This window comes from Ascidiella aspersa, chromosome 3 (assembly GCF_963924565.1).
Source record: "Ascidiella aspersa chromosome 3, kaAscAspe10.2, whole genome shotgun sequence".
Taxonomy (NCBI): Eukaryota; Metazoa; Chordata; class Ascidiacea; order Phlebobranchia; family Ascidiidae; genus Ascidiella; species Ascidiella aspersa.
In genome coordinates, this window is record NC_139449.1 from 38,767,954 (window position 1) to 38,784,923 (window position 16,970).

The 16,970-nt window shown below is 40.4% G+C and overlaps 1 protein-coding gene across 1 annotated transcript; it reads right to left on the reverse strand.

The window, feature by feature from the left end:
* Positions 1–297: 297 nt before the first annotated feature.
* LOC146162911 (uncharacterized) lies at positions 298–16,390 on the reverse strand. The gene is made up of 19 exons (XM_083385329.1): positions 16,302–16,390; positions 16,062–16,216; positions 15,649–15,812; positions 14,599–14,776; positions 13,942–14,136; positions 13,000–13,194; positions 8,516–8,710; positions 8,026–8,253; positions 7,018–7,129; positions 6,778–6,932; positions 6,363–6,526; positions 5,313–5,490; positions 4,657–4,851; positions 3,187–3,414; positions 2,619–2,730; positions 1,887–2,041; positions 1,522–1,685; positions 1,189–1,366; positions 298–656 (listed from the first exon to the last, which is right to left on the reverse strand). The coding sequence occupies exons 1-19, from the start codon at positions 16,388–16,390 to the stop codon at positions 430–432; spliced, it is 3,267 nt and encodes a 1,088-aa protein (XP_083241455.1). The 3' UTR covers positions 298–429.
* Positions 16,391–16,970: the final 580 nt, after the last annotated feature.

Below are 16,970 nucleotides of genomic sequence, written 5' to 3' on the forward strand. Positions count from 1 at the left end.
AGTTTTAAATTAAATAAAATAATTACGTTCTTTCATAGTTTATGTCAGTTGCTGCAATTTTATTTCCTACTGTGTGTAGCGACATGCAATTGGCGAATAGCATTGCCGAAAAAGTCTAGTTTTTCTGCCCTGTTGCTAACGGTATGTTTGAATCAGGGGCACGAGGTATGTTTTTTCCAAAGCCAAAAATGGATATTTTTCCTATAGAATGTTTACAAACCTACTTTATAAAGGTCATTTCACTCAACAAGAACTAACGACGATAAATCCTTATAAATTTTTAATGTTGTTGAGCGACTTACACAAAACACCGATGAAAGCAAAAATGCAATTTTATCGGAAAGGAGCCGATACCCGATATCAAGCGGCGGTACTCGTCCGATACTAAGGTGGTGGTATCGGTGCCGACTCGATATCAAGTTATTAGATCTATTTCCGCCCTGGTTTGCGGCCCGACGTATATTCGCATCTCGGCACTTCGCTCGTCCATTTCCCGATTCCGTCACTATCGAAGTCGTTGATGCATGTCGACGATCTGTCGCCAACCAAGCGGAACCCTACGTCACAGCTGAACGTGCACAGGCTGTTGAGGGAATTCCCCCGGTCGCAAACCACACGTACGTTGTCTGGTGCTTTTATTTGAGGGCATGTGATACCTGTGGGTGAAAGTTTGGGGTCATTTAGAGTTCAAAATGTGGGGAATGAAGTAAGTTAGAGAAATGCAAGGAGCCTGTGAGTTTGATCGACAAAGAAGCCACCAAAATGCTGTTCTACTTCGACGTTATTTGTTAGATTTGTTTTTGTTATTTCGAGTTCAAAATATTGGGAATGAAGGTAATTTTAGTAAATAAAGCAAGGAATCTGCTCGTATCGTGTTTTCCATAGAATTTTGCTGTTCTAGTGCTACACTTTTACTTTTGTTGTTTGTATTTGTTTAATTTGCCACAATGCTGAGTTCTTAAAATGTTTGTTTGGGCCAAAAAAGTCTACAATTCAACAAAAAATAAATGGTACCTACAACAAAACAGATAAACAAGCATACAAACTTAACCTTAAGCATCAATGTAACAAAATAGATAACAAACTAACAAGCACATTGCACAAAATTCACACAAACTAGCATGTAAACTCATAATCTGACAATCAGGCAACCATACAAGAAGACAACAGACAGACACATGTTCTTACTTTCACACGGGTTGCCGCAGATCTCCTCCCCAATCCGGTCAAGGAACTCTTGATCCGAGAGACTCAGGAATCCTTTCTTAGGGATGATCATCCTCTGTTCGCTTCCTGCTATCGTCAGCAGCTCCGTGCGGTTCAAGCGGATTCCCTTAGAGGGGCGGTGCACCCCCAGGGCGAACGTCTGGAAGTAGCGGTTGGTAAAAGCAGAGGTTCTTAAATGAACTAGTTCTAGGGGATCCATGTAACACAGTTTATTTATTTAAATAAAGTAAAAATTGAATATATCTAATCGAGCACATTAAGTAGCTCCCGTAGAACCCCATAAGCACTTAATACCTTGACTCCATCTGCCCTCAAGCTCCTCGCCACTTCGTCGATCGAGTCGTCCGACCTTCCATCAGTGATCACGATCAGCACGTTGCTCACACCTGCTCGATCCCCATTAGCTGGTTTGAATATCACGTCACGCGCGTGTCGTAACGCATGACTGGTGTTCGTGCCTGAGTCATGCAAGAGAGGTTTAAAAGTTGATTCATGCAAAGTTGTAAGTGGTGTTCTTAAATCACTTGAAAGAAGAATTTAAAATTGGAACGCAAAATATAAAACAAGTAAAGTTACAGAACACAGGCTTCATTAAATGAATAGTTCACAGTTTTAATTTCTTGGGACTAGAATTTAAGTTAGTCTTTTTATATTCTCACCGTCCGCTTGCAGCCACTGGAAATCATCCAAAGCCCTGATGAGCCCATCTTGGTCCCCGATATGATCGTTGAGTAGAATCTGTGAGATCTGGCTCGTGTGGGTTCCGTAGTTGAACGCAGCGAAGCGAGCCACGTCCTGGGACATCTGGAACAACCTGGGACCCATGGGGTTTGGGTTAAAAATTGGAATTCCCAAACTTATGTCATTAATAACTTGGCAGTGAAATATTTAAATTAAAATATTAGACTGATTTTTTTTATTACTCTCTCAAAGGTTTGAAGTTAAACTCACGCCAAGCGGATCAAGGTTAGTTTTATTTGAAAAAAACAAATAAATTTAGGCAGTAATATCTAAAAGTGAATTGCTTTAAAAACTGAAACAAAATAGTAGTTTATTGCAAGTGGCTGAAATAAACCCTTTTATTATAATATAGGTAATAAATTGTAGAAAAATTAATTTATGTACTTTAGTCCTATTTATAAGCCAGTACATGGGTCTTAACTAAATGACCGGGTCTTTAACGGAGGTTCGCGAATAAAACAATAAAATAGTTCAACTTTTACTGCAATCTACAAAACCCCGTGTAGTTTTAGTTAGCAAGTAGTTTACTAAAAATGCAGTCGTTACTCGTTACCCTAGGTTGTAAGCCACTCCAAAGACTACCAACTTAATTCACTACCCACTTAATTGACCACCCTCCAACCCCTAAACATGATCAACAACCACCTCACCTTATAACTCGTTTTACGAAGTTGACCATGATCTCCCAGTTCTTGTATCCAACCGAGAAGGTCGAGTCAAGGACGAAGCAAGCGTCCATGAAAGCACGTGGTGGACATGACTCTAAATGGACAAATATAAATCACGTGGTGGACATGCCCTCAATGGACAAATATAAATCACGTGGTGGACATGCCCTAAATGGACAAATACTAAGCACGTGGTGGACATGACTCTAAATGGACAAACACTAAGCACGTGGTGGACACGACTTTAAATGGACAAATACTAAGCACGTGGTGGACATGACTCTAAATGGACAAACACTAAGCACGTGGTGGACATGACTTTAAATGGACAAATACTAAGCACGTGGTGGACATGACTCTAAATGGACAAATACTAAGCACGTGGTGGACATGACTCTAAATGGACAAATACTAAGCACGTGGTGGACACGACTCTAAATGGACAAATACTTAAAATATTTTACAGGGTTTAAATTGCGAAACACATATATCTGCAACATCCAGCAAATAAGCTCAAAAAAATATAACAAAAATAAAAACTTTCACCAACCTGCACAGCAAGGTTTCGTCACGTTCCACTTATTAGCGGGGATTCCCCACTTGGGGCTTGTTTGTTGAGACCTGGGTAAATCCGGGTCACCACAGCGCGTTTTGTTGATGGGGTAAGGGGGGAATACCCGTCCCTTGGGGCACACAAGCTCGCACTCTGACCCCAATTTGAACCCGTCGCTGCATCTGGCCTCGCCGTTCGTGAGGTCAAGTGGGGGACAAGGGTTCCCTGAAAGTAACAACGTGTCAGTATTTATGCTTTTTTGTGTTTTTTTGATGTTTTTTGTTGAATTCCTTTTTGTACTTTAATGTTTTCTTACTTAGTATGACGTCACTCACTTAGTATGACGTCACTCACTTAGTATGTCGCCACTCACTTACTATGACGTCACTCACTTAGTATGTCGCCACTCACTTAGTATGACGTCACTCACTTACTATGACGTCACTCGCATATTATGACGTAACTCACTTTCACATCTCGGCTCTTTGCTTGTCCATTTCCCGACTCCATCACCATCGAAGTCATTGATGCATGTCGATGAGTTGTCGCCAACCAAGTGGAACCCTTCGTCACAGCTGAACGCGCACAGGCTGTTGAGGGAATTCCCCCGGTCGCAAACCACACTTCCGTTGTCTGGTGCTTTTATTTGAGGGCATTTGATACCTGTGGGTGAAAGTTTGGGGTCATTTAGAGTTCAAAATGTCGGGAATAAAGTTAATTAAACGAAGCAAGGAGCCTGAGTTGGAAGGAAAAAAAGCAAACAAATCTACTGCGTTGATATTTTTTAGATTTATTTTTGTTATTTTGAGTTGTTGGGAATGAAGTTAATTTCAGCAAGGATTTTGAAAGGGTTAGAAAAAAGGTAAAAAAGCAAGAAATTTTGTTGTTCTTGTGTTGCACTTTTACTTTTGCAACAATGCTCAGTTCTTGAAATGTTTGTTTTGGCCAGCAAATTATACAAACTAACGTAACAAAAAAAAAACAAGTGTACCAACAACAAAACAGATAAACAAGCATATAAACTGGCGAGGACATGTCACAACAAAAAAACAAACTAGCACGACAGACAGACAAACAAGCAACAACCGACAGACAGACAAAATGACAGACATTCTTACTTTCACACGGGTTGCCGCAGATCTCCTCCCCAATCCGGTCAAGGAACTCAGTATTTATGCTTTTTTGTGTTTTTATGATGTTTTTTGTTGAATTCCTTTTTGTACTTTAATGTTTTCTCACTTAGTATGACGTCACTCACTTAGTATGACGTCACTCACTTAGTATGTCGCCACTCACTTAGTATGAAGTCACTCACATAGTATGACGCCACTCACTTAGTATGACGTCACTCACTTAGTATGTCGCCACTCACTTAGTATGACGTCACCCACTTAGTATGACGCCACTCACTTAGTATGACGTCACTCACTTCGTATGATGTCACTCGCATATTATGACGTAACTCACTTTCACATATCGGCTCTTTGCTTGTCCATTTCCCGACTCCATCACCATCGAAGTCATTGATGCATGTCGATGAGTTGTCGCCAACCAAGTGGAACCCTTCGTCACAGCTGAACGCGCACAGGCTGTTGAGGGAATTCCCCCGGTCGCAAACCACACTTCCGTTGTCTGGTGCTTTTATTTGAGGGCATTTGATACCTGTGGGTGAAAGTTTGGGGTCATTTAGAGTTCAAAATGTCGGGAATAAAGTTAATTAAACGAAGCAAGGAGCCTGAGTTGGAAGGAAAAAAAGCAAACAAATCTACTGCGTTGATATTTTTTAGATTTATTTTTGTTATTTTGAGTTGTTGGGAATGAAGTTAATTTCAGCAAGGAATTTGAAAGGGTTAGAAAAAAGGTAAAAAAGTAATAAATTTTGTTGTTCTTGTGTTGCACTTTTGCAACAATGCTCAGTTCTTGAAATGTTTGTTTTGGCCAACAAATTATACAAACTAACGAAACAAAAAAAAAACAAGTGTACCAACAACAAAACAGATAAACAAGCATATAAACTGGCGAGGACATGTCACAACAATAAAACAGACTAACACGACAGACAGACAAACAAACAACCACCGACAGGCAGACAAACAGACAGACAAAATGACAGACATTCTTACTTTCACACGGGTTGCCGCAGATCTCCTCCCCAATCCTATCAAGGAACTCTTGATCCGAGAGACTCAGGAATCCTTTCTTAGGGATGATCATCCTCTGTTCGCTTCCTGCTATCGTCAGCAGCTCCGTGCGGTTCAAGCGGATTCCCTTAGAGGGGCGGTGCACCCCCAGGGCGAACGTCTAAAAGCAGCGGTTGGTAAAAGCAGAGGTTCTTGGGGTTATATGAAAGTCAAGTCGAAATATTAGTGTATATTTCAGAAGTAATCAATGTTTCAAAGTAAATGGTTTAATAAAAAATAAAACGTTTCCGCACTGAATGCGTTCAGACTCTATTTTACTTTCACATTTTGTGGATCGAAAACTGCAGATTTCTATTCTATTTGTACTGTGACGTCATTTTATGACGTCACTTTTGAGAACTTCTTTAACGTCAATTTATGACGTCATTTTTGACAATTTCTTGCCTACCGTGGTCCACAAGGAGCAAAGAATTATTTTAGGGGTCAGCGGTAAAAAAGTTGAAGAAGCCCTGGGTTAAAGTGATGCATTAAGCTTTAGATTACAAGGGTGAAAATGACACCCACAACGTCAACACATTTTAACTTCACAAACATGGGTTGGTATTGTTGCAATGACTTAAGTCACTGTGATCAAATGACTATACTTGACTCAAGTATTTTGAACAAATGACTTAACTTGGACTTAAGTCATAAACTAAAAAGACAAATATTTTTTATCTTTTTTTATTTTCTATTTCAGTTGGCATTTTTTTAGCCTTTATCTTAAAACTTGCTAAAAATTCACCACCAAGCTATACCTAAACATCATTAGAGTAGATTAGGAAACTAGATGTTGACTGTTTATGTATTTAACGGTCAACAAAATGGTGCATTAAGCCTAAATTAAGCTGTCAAAACCACAAATTATTTTCAATTTCACCAAATATTTGACATTAACAACACAGAGGTTATTTATTTAAATAAAGTAAAAATTGAATATATCCCATCGAGCACATTAAGTAGCTCCCGTAGAACCCAATAAGCACTTATTACCTTGACTCCATCGGCCCTCAAGCTCCTCGCCACTTCGTCGATCGAGTCGTCCGACCTTCCATCAGTGATCACGATCAGCACGTTGCTCACACCTGCTCGATCCCCATTGGCTGGTTTGAATATCACGTCACGCGCGTGTCGTAACGCATGACTGGTGTTCGTGCCTGTGTCATACAAGAGAGGTTTAAAAGTTTGCAGACTCATGATATGAAAGAAAGACTTTCAGAAAATCTTTTGAAGGAAGACTTTAAAATTGGAACCCAAACTGTGTTTTAAAACAAAAGAATTTACAAAACATAGGCTTCATAAAATAAATAGTTCACAGTTTTAATTTCTTTGGACTAGATTTTAATTCAGTCTATGTATCTTCTGAGTTTGTCTTTATATCTTTAAGTCAGTCTTTTTATATTCTCACCGTCCGCTTGCAGCCACTGAAAATCATCCAAAGCCCTGATGAGCCCATCTTGGTCCCCGATATGATCGTTGAGTAGAATCTGTGAGATCTGGCTCGTGTGGGTTCCGTAGTTGAACGCAGCGAAGCGAGCCACGTCCTGGGACATTTGGAACAACCTGGGACACCATAAGGATTGGGTTAAAAACTGACTACCCACTTAATTGACCACCCCAAAACTTAGGAAACCAACGACCACCTCACCTGATGACTCGTTTTGTGAAGTTCACCATAATCTCCCAGTTGACAGATCCAACAGAGAAGGTCGAGTCAAGGACGAAGCAAGCGTCCATGAAAGCACGTGGTGGACATGACTCTAAATGGACAAATACAAAGCACGTGGTGGATACGACTCTAAATGGACAAATACTAAGCACGTGGTGGACACGACTCTAAATGGACAAATATAAATCACGTGGTTGACACGACTCTAAATGGACAAACATAAATCACGTGGTTGACACGACTCTTAATCGACAAATACTAAGCACGTGGTGGACATGACTCTAAATGGAAAAATACTAAGCACGTGGTTGACACGACTCTAAATGGACAAATATAAATCACGTGGTTGACACGACTCTTAATGGACAAATACTAAGCACGTGGTGGACACGACTCTAAATGGACAAATACTAAGCACGTGGTTGAAATGACTCTAAATGGACAAATACTAAGCACGTGATGGACACGACTCTTAATGGACAAATACTAAGCACGTGGTGGACATGACTCTAAATGGAAAAATACTAAGCACGTGGTTGACACGACTCTAAATGGACAAATATAAATCACGTGGTTGACACGACTCTTAATGGACAAATACTAAGCACGTGGTGGACACGACTCTAAATGGACAAATACTAAGCACGTGGTTGAAATGACTCTAAATGGACAAATACTAAGCACGTGATGGACATGACTCTAAATGGACAAATACTATGCACGTGGTGGACATGACTCTAAATGGAAAAATGCAAAGCACGTGATGGACATGACTCTAAATGGACAAATGCAAAGCACGTGGTGGACATGACTCTAAATGGACAAATACTAAGCACGTGGTGGACATGACTCTAAATGGAAAAATACCTAGAATAGGCTACTCTACAGGGTTTAAATTGCGAAATACATATATCTGCAACATTCAGCAATTAAGATCCAAAGAGTTAAAATATAATAAAAATAAAAAAAATAAAAACTTTCACGAACCTGCACAGCACGGTTTCGTCACGTTCCACTTATTAGCGGGGATTCCCCACTTGGGGCTGGTTTGGTGGGACCTGGGTAAATCCGGGTCACCACAGCGCGTTTTGTTGATGGGGTAAGGGGGGAATACCTGTCCCTTGGGGCACACAAGCTCGCACTCTGACCCCAATTTGAACCCGTCGCTGCATCTGGCCTCGCCGTTCGTGAGGTTAAGTGGGGGACAAGGGTTCCCTGAAAGTAACAACGTGTCAGTATTTATGCTTTTTTGTGTTTTTTTGATGTTTCTTGTTGAATTCCTTTTTGTACTTTAATGTTTTCTCACTTAGTATGACGTCACTTACTTAGTATGACGTCACTCACCTAGCATGAAGTCACTCACTTAGTATGACGCCACTCACTTAGTATGACGTCACTCACTTAGTATGTCGCCACTCACTTAGTATGACGTCACTCACTTACTATGACGTCACTCGCATATTATGACGTAACTCACTTTCACATATCGGCTCTTTGCTTGTCCATTTCCCGACTCCATCACCATCGAAGTCATTGATGCATGTCGATGAGTTGTCGCCAACCAAGTGGAACCCTTCGTCACAGCTGAACGCGCACAGGCTGTTGAGGGAATTCCCCCGGTCGCAAACCACACTTCCGTTGTCTGGTGCTTTTATTTGAGGGCATTTGATACCTGTGGGTGAAAGTTTGGGGTCATTTAGAGTTCAAAATGTCGGGAATAAAGTTAATTAAACGAAGCAAGGAGCCTGAGTTGGAACGAAAAAAACAAACAAATCTACTGCGTCGATATTTGTTAGATTTATTTTTTTTATTTCGGGTTGTTGGAATGAAGTTAATTTCAGCAAGGAATTTGAAAGGGGGTATAAAAGCAAGAAATTTTGTTGTTCTTGTGTTGCACTTTTACTTTGGCAACAATGCTGAGTTCTTGAAATGTTTGTTTGTACCAAAAATTATACAAACAAACAAAAAAACCAACGTACCAACAATAAAACAGACAGACGAGGGGTTCCCAAACTTTTTTGGTCTGTGGCTCAAATGTCTGTTTAATAGCGATTCATGGACCACGTGCCTTGAAGATGTTGAGCAACATCGGTCTTGAGCGCTGCATCCAACTCAGAAAAAAATCCCAAATTCGCTTGAACAAGGCAGCTTTGCTACTCACCCACTTTAAACTGCTATCTCAAACACAGCAGCTAAACCCCATTGTTAGAAGACAATGACCTTTCTTGCTACATAATTATTGTTTTTTTAAATAAAGCGCATAATGTCTACAGCAGAGGAGGGCAACATACGGCCCGCGGGGGGACAGTTCTCGGTTGTGGCCCGCGGCCACATTCTGCCACGAATAATAGTGATTGCTTGTTATTCTTTAGTTCTTTGTTTCTTTGTGTTTTCATATTCTTTGTTTTGTGTTAACATTATATTTAGAATTTACAAGAAATATTTTCCCATGGATTTGCTAAGAATCGTAATTTGACGAAGAGTGTCGCGAATTTAACAAGGATTGGATGCAAAAATACTTTTTCACTCAAGTCGGCAATAATCAGAATTTTCTTTCGAATGACAAAATCTGCCTGAATCCTAATGGTGAAAACAAACGATTCTGGTTGCACATTAATCATATCGAATGTTTGGATGTTATAAGATGAATATATGTCGCTACTAAATACATGATTAGTATTGATGCTTTTAGTAGCGAAATATTGTTATCTTATAACATTCCAAATATACTGATTTTTGGTTTCCCAAGTTCTGTACTTGTTTATTTTTTACGTCGTGAAGAAAGAAGTATGTTTGATGTGCAATAAAATTGTCGCCGTGTTTAAATAGTACAACTCTAGCCGCAATTATGCGCCAAAACATGCAAGCTTTAGCAGTACCTAATCCGGCCCTCCAAGTACTTTATTTTCCCATATCTGGCCCACCGACCGGAGAAGTTGCCCGCCCTGGTCTACAGTATAACAATACAGTAGAATCTGCTCAAATGGGTCTGTGCCCATTGAAAATGTCTTGGTGGCCTAGCACTGGGCCATGGTCCACAGTTTGGGAACCACTGAGATAGACAGACACATGTTCTTACTTTCACACGGGTTGCCGCAGATCTCCTCCCCAATCCTATCAAGGAACTCTTGATCCGAGAGACTCAGGAATCCTTTCTTAGGGATGATCATCCTCTGTTCGCTTCCTGCTATCGTCAGCAGCTCCGTGCGGTTCAAGCGGATTCCCTTAGAGGGGCGGTGCACCCCCAGGGCGAACGTCTAAAAGCAGCGGTTGGTAAAGCAGGGGTTCTTAAATGAACTAGTTCTAAGGGGTCCATGAAGGTCAAATCGAAATATTAGTGTATATTTCAGAAGTAATCAATGTTTTAAAGTAAATGGTTTAATGAAAAATAAAACGTTTTTGCACTCAGTGCCTTCAGACTCTATTTTACTTTCATATTTTGTGGACCAAAAACTGCAAATTTCGTAAGTCTATTTATATTGTGACGTCATTTTTGACAATTTCTTGCCTACCGTGGTCCACAAGGAGCAAAGAATTATTTTAGGGGTCCGCGGTAAAAAAAGGTTAAGAATCCCTTGGTTGAAGTGATGCATTAAGCTTTAAATGACACCCACAACGTCAACACATTTTAATTTCAATAACATGGGTTGACAATGTTGCAATGACTCAAGTATTTTGAACAAATGACTTAACTTGGACTTAAGTCATGAACTAAAATGTCTTAAGGTTAGTTGACAAGTTTTATATATTTAATGTTGTTCAAAATGGGGCATTAAGCCAAACGTGTGCTGGTTAATATGGCGACGAAATTATTTCTACATTTAGCATATATTTGATATTGAAAACACAGAGTTTATTTATTTAAATAAAGTGAAAATTGAATATATCCCATCGAGCACATTAAGTAGCTCCCGTAGAACCCCATAAGCACTTGTTACCTTGACTCCATCGGCCCTCAAGCTCCTCGCCACTTCGTCGATCGAGTCGTCCGACCTTCCATCAGTGATCACGATCAGCACGTTGCTCACACCTGCTCGGTCCCCATTGGCTGGTTTGAATATCACGTCACGCGCGTGTCGTAACGCATGACTGGTGTTCGTGCCTGAGTCATGCAAGAGAGGTTTAAAAGTTTGCTGACTCATCATATGAAAGAAAGACTCATTCGAACGCAAACCATCGTTTATAACAAGTGCAGTTACAGACAACAGGCTTTATCAAATAAATAGTTCACAGTTTTAATTTCGTGGGACTAGATTCTAAGCTAGTCTTTATATTCTCACCGTCCGCTTGCAGCCACTGGAAGTCATCCAAAGCCCTGATGAGCCCATCTTGGTCCCCGATATGATCGTTGAGTAGAATCTGTGAGATCTGGCTCGTGTGGGTTCCGTAGTTGAACGCAGCGAAGCGAGCCACGTCCTCGGACATTTGGAACAACCTGGCACACCATAAGGATTGGGTTAAAAACTGACTACCCACTTAATTGACCACCCAAAAACTTAGGAAACCAACGACCACCTCACCTGATGACTCGTTTTGTGAAGTTCACCATAATCTCCCAGTTTCCAGATCCAACAGAGAAGGTCGAGTCAAGGACGAAGCAAGCGTCCATGAAAGCACGTGGTGGACATGACTCTAAATGGACAAATACATAGACGTGATGGACACGACTCTAAATGGACAAATATAAATCACGTGGTTGACACGACTCTTAATGGACAAATACTAAGCACGTGGTGGACACGACTCTAAATGGACAAATACTAAGCACGTGGTTGAAATGACTCTAAATGGACAAATACTAAGCACGTGATGGACATGACTCTAAATGGAAAAATGCAAAGCACGTGATGGACACGACTCTTAATGGACAAATACTAAGCACGTGGTGGACATGACTCTAAATGGACAAATACTAAGCACGTGATGGACATGACTCTAAATGGACAAATGCAAAGCACGTGTTGGACATGACTCTAAATGGACAAATACTAAGCACGTGATGGACATGACTCTAAATGGACAAATGCAAAGCACGTGTTGGACATGACTCTAAATGGACAAATGCAAAGCACGTGATGGACATGACTCTAAATGGACAAATGCAAAGCACGTGGTGGACATGACTCTAAATGGACAAATACTAAGCACGTGGTGGACATGACTTTAAATGGACAAATGCCAAGCACGTGGTGGACATGACTCTAAATGGACAAATACTAAGCACGTGATGGACATGACTCTAAATGGACAAATGCCAAGCACGTGTTGGACATGACTCTAAATGGACAAATGCAAAGCACGTGGTGGACATGACTCTAAATGGACAAATACTAGGCACGTGATGGACATGACTCTAAATGGACAAATACTAAGCACGTGGTGGACATGACTCTAAATGGAAAAATACCTAGAATAGGCTACTCTACTGGTTTTAAATTGCGAAATACATATATCTGCAACATTCAGCAATTAAGATCCAAAGAGTTAAAATATAATAAATATAAAAAAAAATAAAAACTTTCACGAACCTGCACAGCACGGTTTCGTCACGTTCCACTTATTAGCGGGGATTCCCCACTTGGGGCTTGTTTGGTGGGACCTGGGTAAATCCGGGTCACCACAGCGCGTTTTGTTGATGGGGTAAGGGGGGAATACCCGTCCCTTGGGGCACACAAGCTCGCACTCTGACCCCAATTTGAACCCGTCGCTGCATCTGGCCTCGCCGTTCGTGAGGTCAAGTGGGGGACAAGGGTTCCCTGAAAGTAACAACGTGTCAGTATTTATGCTTTTTTGTGTTTTTTTGATGTTTTTTGTTGAATTCCTTTTTGTACTTTAATGTTTTCTTACTTAGTATGACGCCACTCACTTAGTATGACGTCACTCACTTAATATGTCGCCACTCACTTAGTATGACGTCACTCACTTACTATGACGTCACTCGCATAGTATGACGTAACTCACTTTCACATCTCGGCTCTTTGCTTGTCCATTTCCCGACTCCATCACCATCGAAGTCATTGATGCATGTCGATGAGTTGTCGCCAACCAAGTGGAACCCTTCGTCACAGCTGAACGCGCACAGGCTGTTAAGGGAATTCCCCCGGTCGCAAACCACACTTCCGTTGTCTGGTGCTTTTATTTGAGGGCATTTGATACCTGTGGGTGAAAGTTTGGGGTCATTTAGAGTTCAAAATGTCGGGAATAAAGTTAATTAAACGAAGCAAGGAGCCTGAGTTGGAAGGAAAAAAAGCAAACAAATCTACTGCGTTGATATTTTTTAGATTTATTTTTGTTATTTTGAGTTGTTGGGAATGAAGTTAATTTCAGCAAGGATTTTGAAAGGGTTAGAAAAAAGGTAAAAAAGCAAGAAATTTTGTTGTTCTTGTGTTGCACTTTTACTTTTGCAACAATGCTCAGTTCTTGAAATGTTTGTTTTGGCCAGCAAATTATACAAACTAACGTAACAAAAAAAAAACAAGTGTACCAACAACAAAACAGATAAACAAGCATATAAACTGGCGAGGACATGTCACAACAAAAAAACAAACTAGCACGACAGACAGACAAACAAGCAACAACCGACAGACAGACAAAATGACAGACATTCTTACTTTCACACGGGTTGCCGCAGATCTCCTCCCCAATCCGGTCAAGGAACTCAGTATTTATGCTATTTTGTGTTTTTATGATGTTTTTTGTTGAATTCCTTTTTGTACTTTAATGTTTTCTCACTTAGTATGACGTCACTCACTTAGTATGACGTCACTCACTTAGTATGTCGCCACTCACTTAGTATGAAGTCACTCACATAGTATGACGCCACTCACTTAGTATGACGCCACTCACTTAGTATGACGTCACTCACTTACTATGATGTCACTCGCATATTATGACGTAACTCACTTTCACATATCGGCTCTTTGCTTGTCCATTTCCCGACTCCATCACCATCGAAGTCATTGATGCATGTCGATGAGTTGTCGCCAACCAAGTGGAACCCTTCGTCACAGCTGAACGCGCACAAGCTGTTGAGGGAATTCCCCCGGTCGCAAACCACACTTCCGTTGTCTGGTGCTTTTATTTGAGGGCATTTGATACCTGTGGGTGAAAGTTTGGGGTCATTTAGAGTTCAAAATGTCGGGAATAAAGTTAATTAAACGAAGCAAGGAGCCTGAGTTGGAAGGAAAAAAAGCAAACAAATCTACTGCGTTGATATTTTTTAGATTTATTTTTGTTATGTTGAGTTGTTGGGAATGAAGTTAATTTCAGCAAGGAATTTGAAAGGGTTAGAAAAAAGGTAAAAAAGTAATAAATTTTGTTGTTCTTGTGTTGCACTTTTGCAACAATGCTCAGTTCTTGAAATGTTTGTTTTGGCCAACAAATTATACAAACTAACGAAACAAAACAAAAAACAAGTGTACCAACAACAAAACAGATAAACAAGCATATAAACTGGCGAGGACATGTCACAACAATAAAACAGACTAACACGACAGACAGACAAACAAACAACCACCGACAGGCAGACAGACAGACAGACAAAATGACAGACATTCTTACTTTCACACGGGTTGCCGCAGATCTCCTCCCCAATCCTATCAAGGAACTCTTGATCCGAGAGACTCAGGAATCCTTTCTTAGGGATGATCATCCTCTGTTCGCTTCCTGCTATCGTCAGCAGCTCCGTGCGGTTCAAGCGGATTCCCTTAGAGGGGCGGTGCACCCCCAGGGCGAACGTCTAAAAGCAGCGGTTGGTAAAAGCAGAGGTTCTTGGGGTTATATGAAAGTCAAGTCGAAATATTAGTGTATATTTCAGAAGTAATCAATGTTTCAAAGTAAATGGTTTAATAAAAAATAAAACGTTTCCGCACTGAATGCGTTCAGACTCTATTTTACTTTCACATTTTGTGGATCGAAAACTGCAGATTTCTATTCTATTTGTACTGTGACGTCATTTTATGACGTCACTTTTGAGAACTTCTTTAACGTCAATTTATGACGTCATTTTTGACAATTTCTTGCCTACCGTGGTCCACAAGGAGCAAAGAATTATTTTAGGGGTCAGCGGTAAAAACGTTGAAGAAGCCCTGGGTTAAAGTGATGCATTAAGCTTTAAATTAGAAGGGTGACAATGACACCCACAACGTCAACACATTTTGATTTCACAAACATGGGTTGGTATTGTTGCAATGACTTAAGTCACTGTTATCAAATGACTATACTTGACTCAAGTATTTTGAACAAATGACTTAACTTGGACTTAAGTCATAAACTAAAAAGACAAATATTTTTTATCTTTTTTTATTTTCTATTTCAGTTGGCATTTTTTTAGCCTTTATCTTAAAACTTGCTAAAAATTCACCACCAAGCTATACCTAAACATCATTAGAGTAGATTAGGAAACTATATGTTGACTGTTTATGTATTTAACGGTCAACAAAATGGTGCATTAAGCCTCAATTAAGCTGTCAAAACAACAAATTATTTTCAATTTCACCAAATATTTGACATTAACAACACAGAGTTCATTTATTTAAATAAAGTAAAAATTGAATATATCCCATCGAGCACATTAAGTAGCTCCCGTAGAACCCAATAAGCACTTAATACCTTGACTCCATCGGCCCTCAAGCTCCTCGCCACTTCATCGATCGAGTCGTCCGACCTTCCATCAGTGATCACGATCAGCACGTTGCTCACACCTGCTCGGTCCCCATTGGCTGGTTTGAATATCACGTCACGCGCGTGTCGTAACGCATGACTGGTGTTCGTGCCTGTGTCATACAAGAGAGGTTTAAAAGTTTGCAGACTCATGATATGAAAGAAAGACTTTCAGAAAATCTTTTGAAGGAAGACTTTAAAATTGGAACCCAAACTGTGTTTTAAAACAAAAGAATTTACAAAACATAGGCTTCATAAAATAAATAGTTCACAGTTTTAATTTCTTTGGACTAGATTTTAATTCAGTCTATGTATCTTCTGAGTTTGTCTTTATATCTTTAAGTTAGTCTTTATATTCTCACCGTCCGCTCTCAGCCACTGGAAATCATCCAAAGCCCTGATGAGCCCATCTTGGTCCCCGATATGATCGTTGAGTAGAATCTGTGAGATCTGGCTCGTGTGGGTTCCGTAGTTGAACGCAGCGAAGCGAGCCACGTCCTCGGACATTTGGAACAACCTGGCACACCATAAGGATTGGGTTAAAAACTGACTACCCACTTAATTGACCACCCCAAAACTTAGGAAACCAACGACCACCTCACCTGATGACTCGTTTTGTGAAGTTGACCATGATCTGCCAGTTGACAGATCCAACAGAGAAGGTCGAGTCAAGGACGAAGCAAGCGTCCATGAAAGCACGTGGTGGACATGACTCTAAATGGACAAATACAAAGCACGTGGTGGATACGACTCTAAATGGACAAATACTAAGCACGTGGTGGACACGACTCTAAATGGACAAATATAAATCACGTGGTTGACACGACTCTAAATGGACAAACATAAATCACGTGGTTGACACGACTCTTAATGGACAAATACTAAGCACGTGGTGGACATGACTCTAAATGGAAAAATACTAAGCACGTGGTTGACACGACTCTAAATGGACAAATATAAATCACGTGGTGGACACGACTCTAAATGGACAAATACTAAGCACGTGGTTGAAATGACTCTAAATGGACAAATACTAAGCACGTGATGGACATGACTCTAAATGGACAAATACTAAGCACGTGATGGACACGACTCTTAATGGACAAATACTAAGCACGTGGTGGACATGACTCTAAATGGAAAAATACTAAGCACGTGGTTGACACGACTCTAAATGGACAAATATAAATCACGTGGTTGACACGACTCTTAATGGACAAATACTAAGCACGTGGTGGACACGACTCTAAATGGACAAATACTAAGCACGT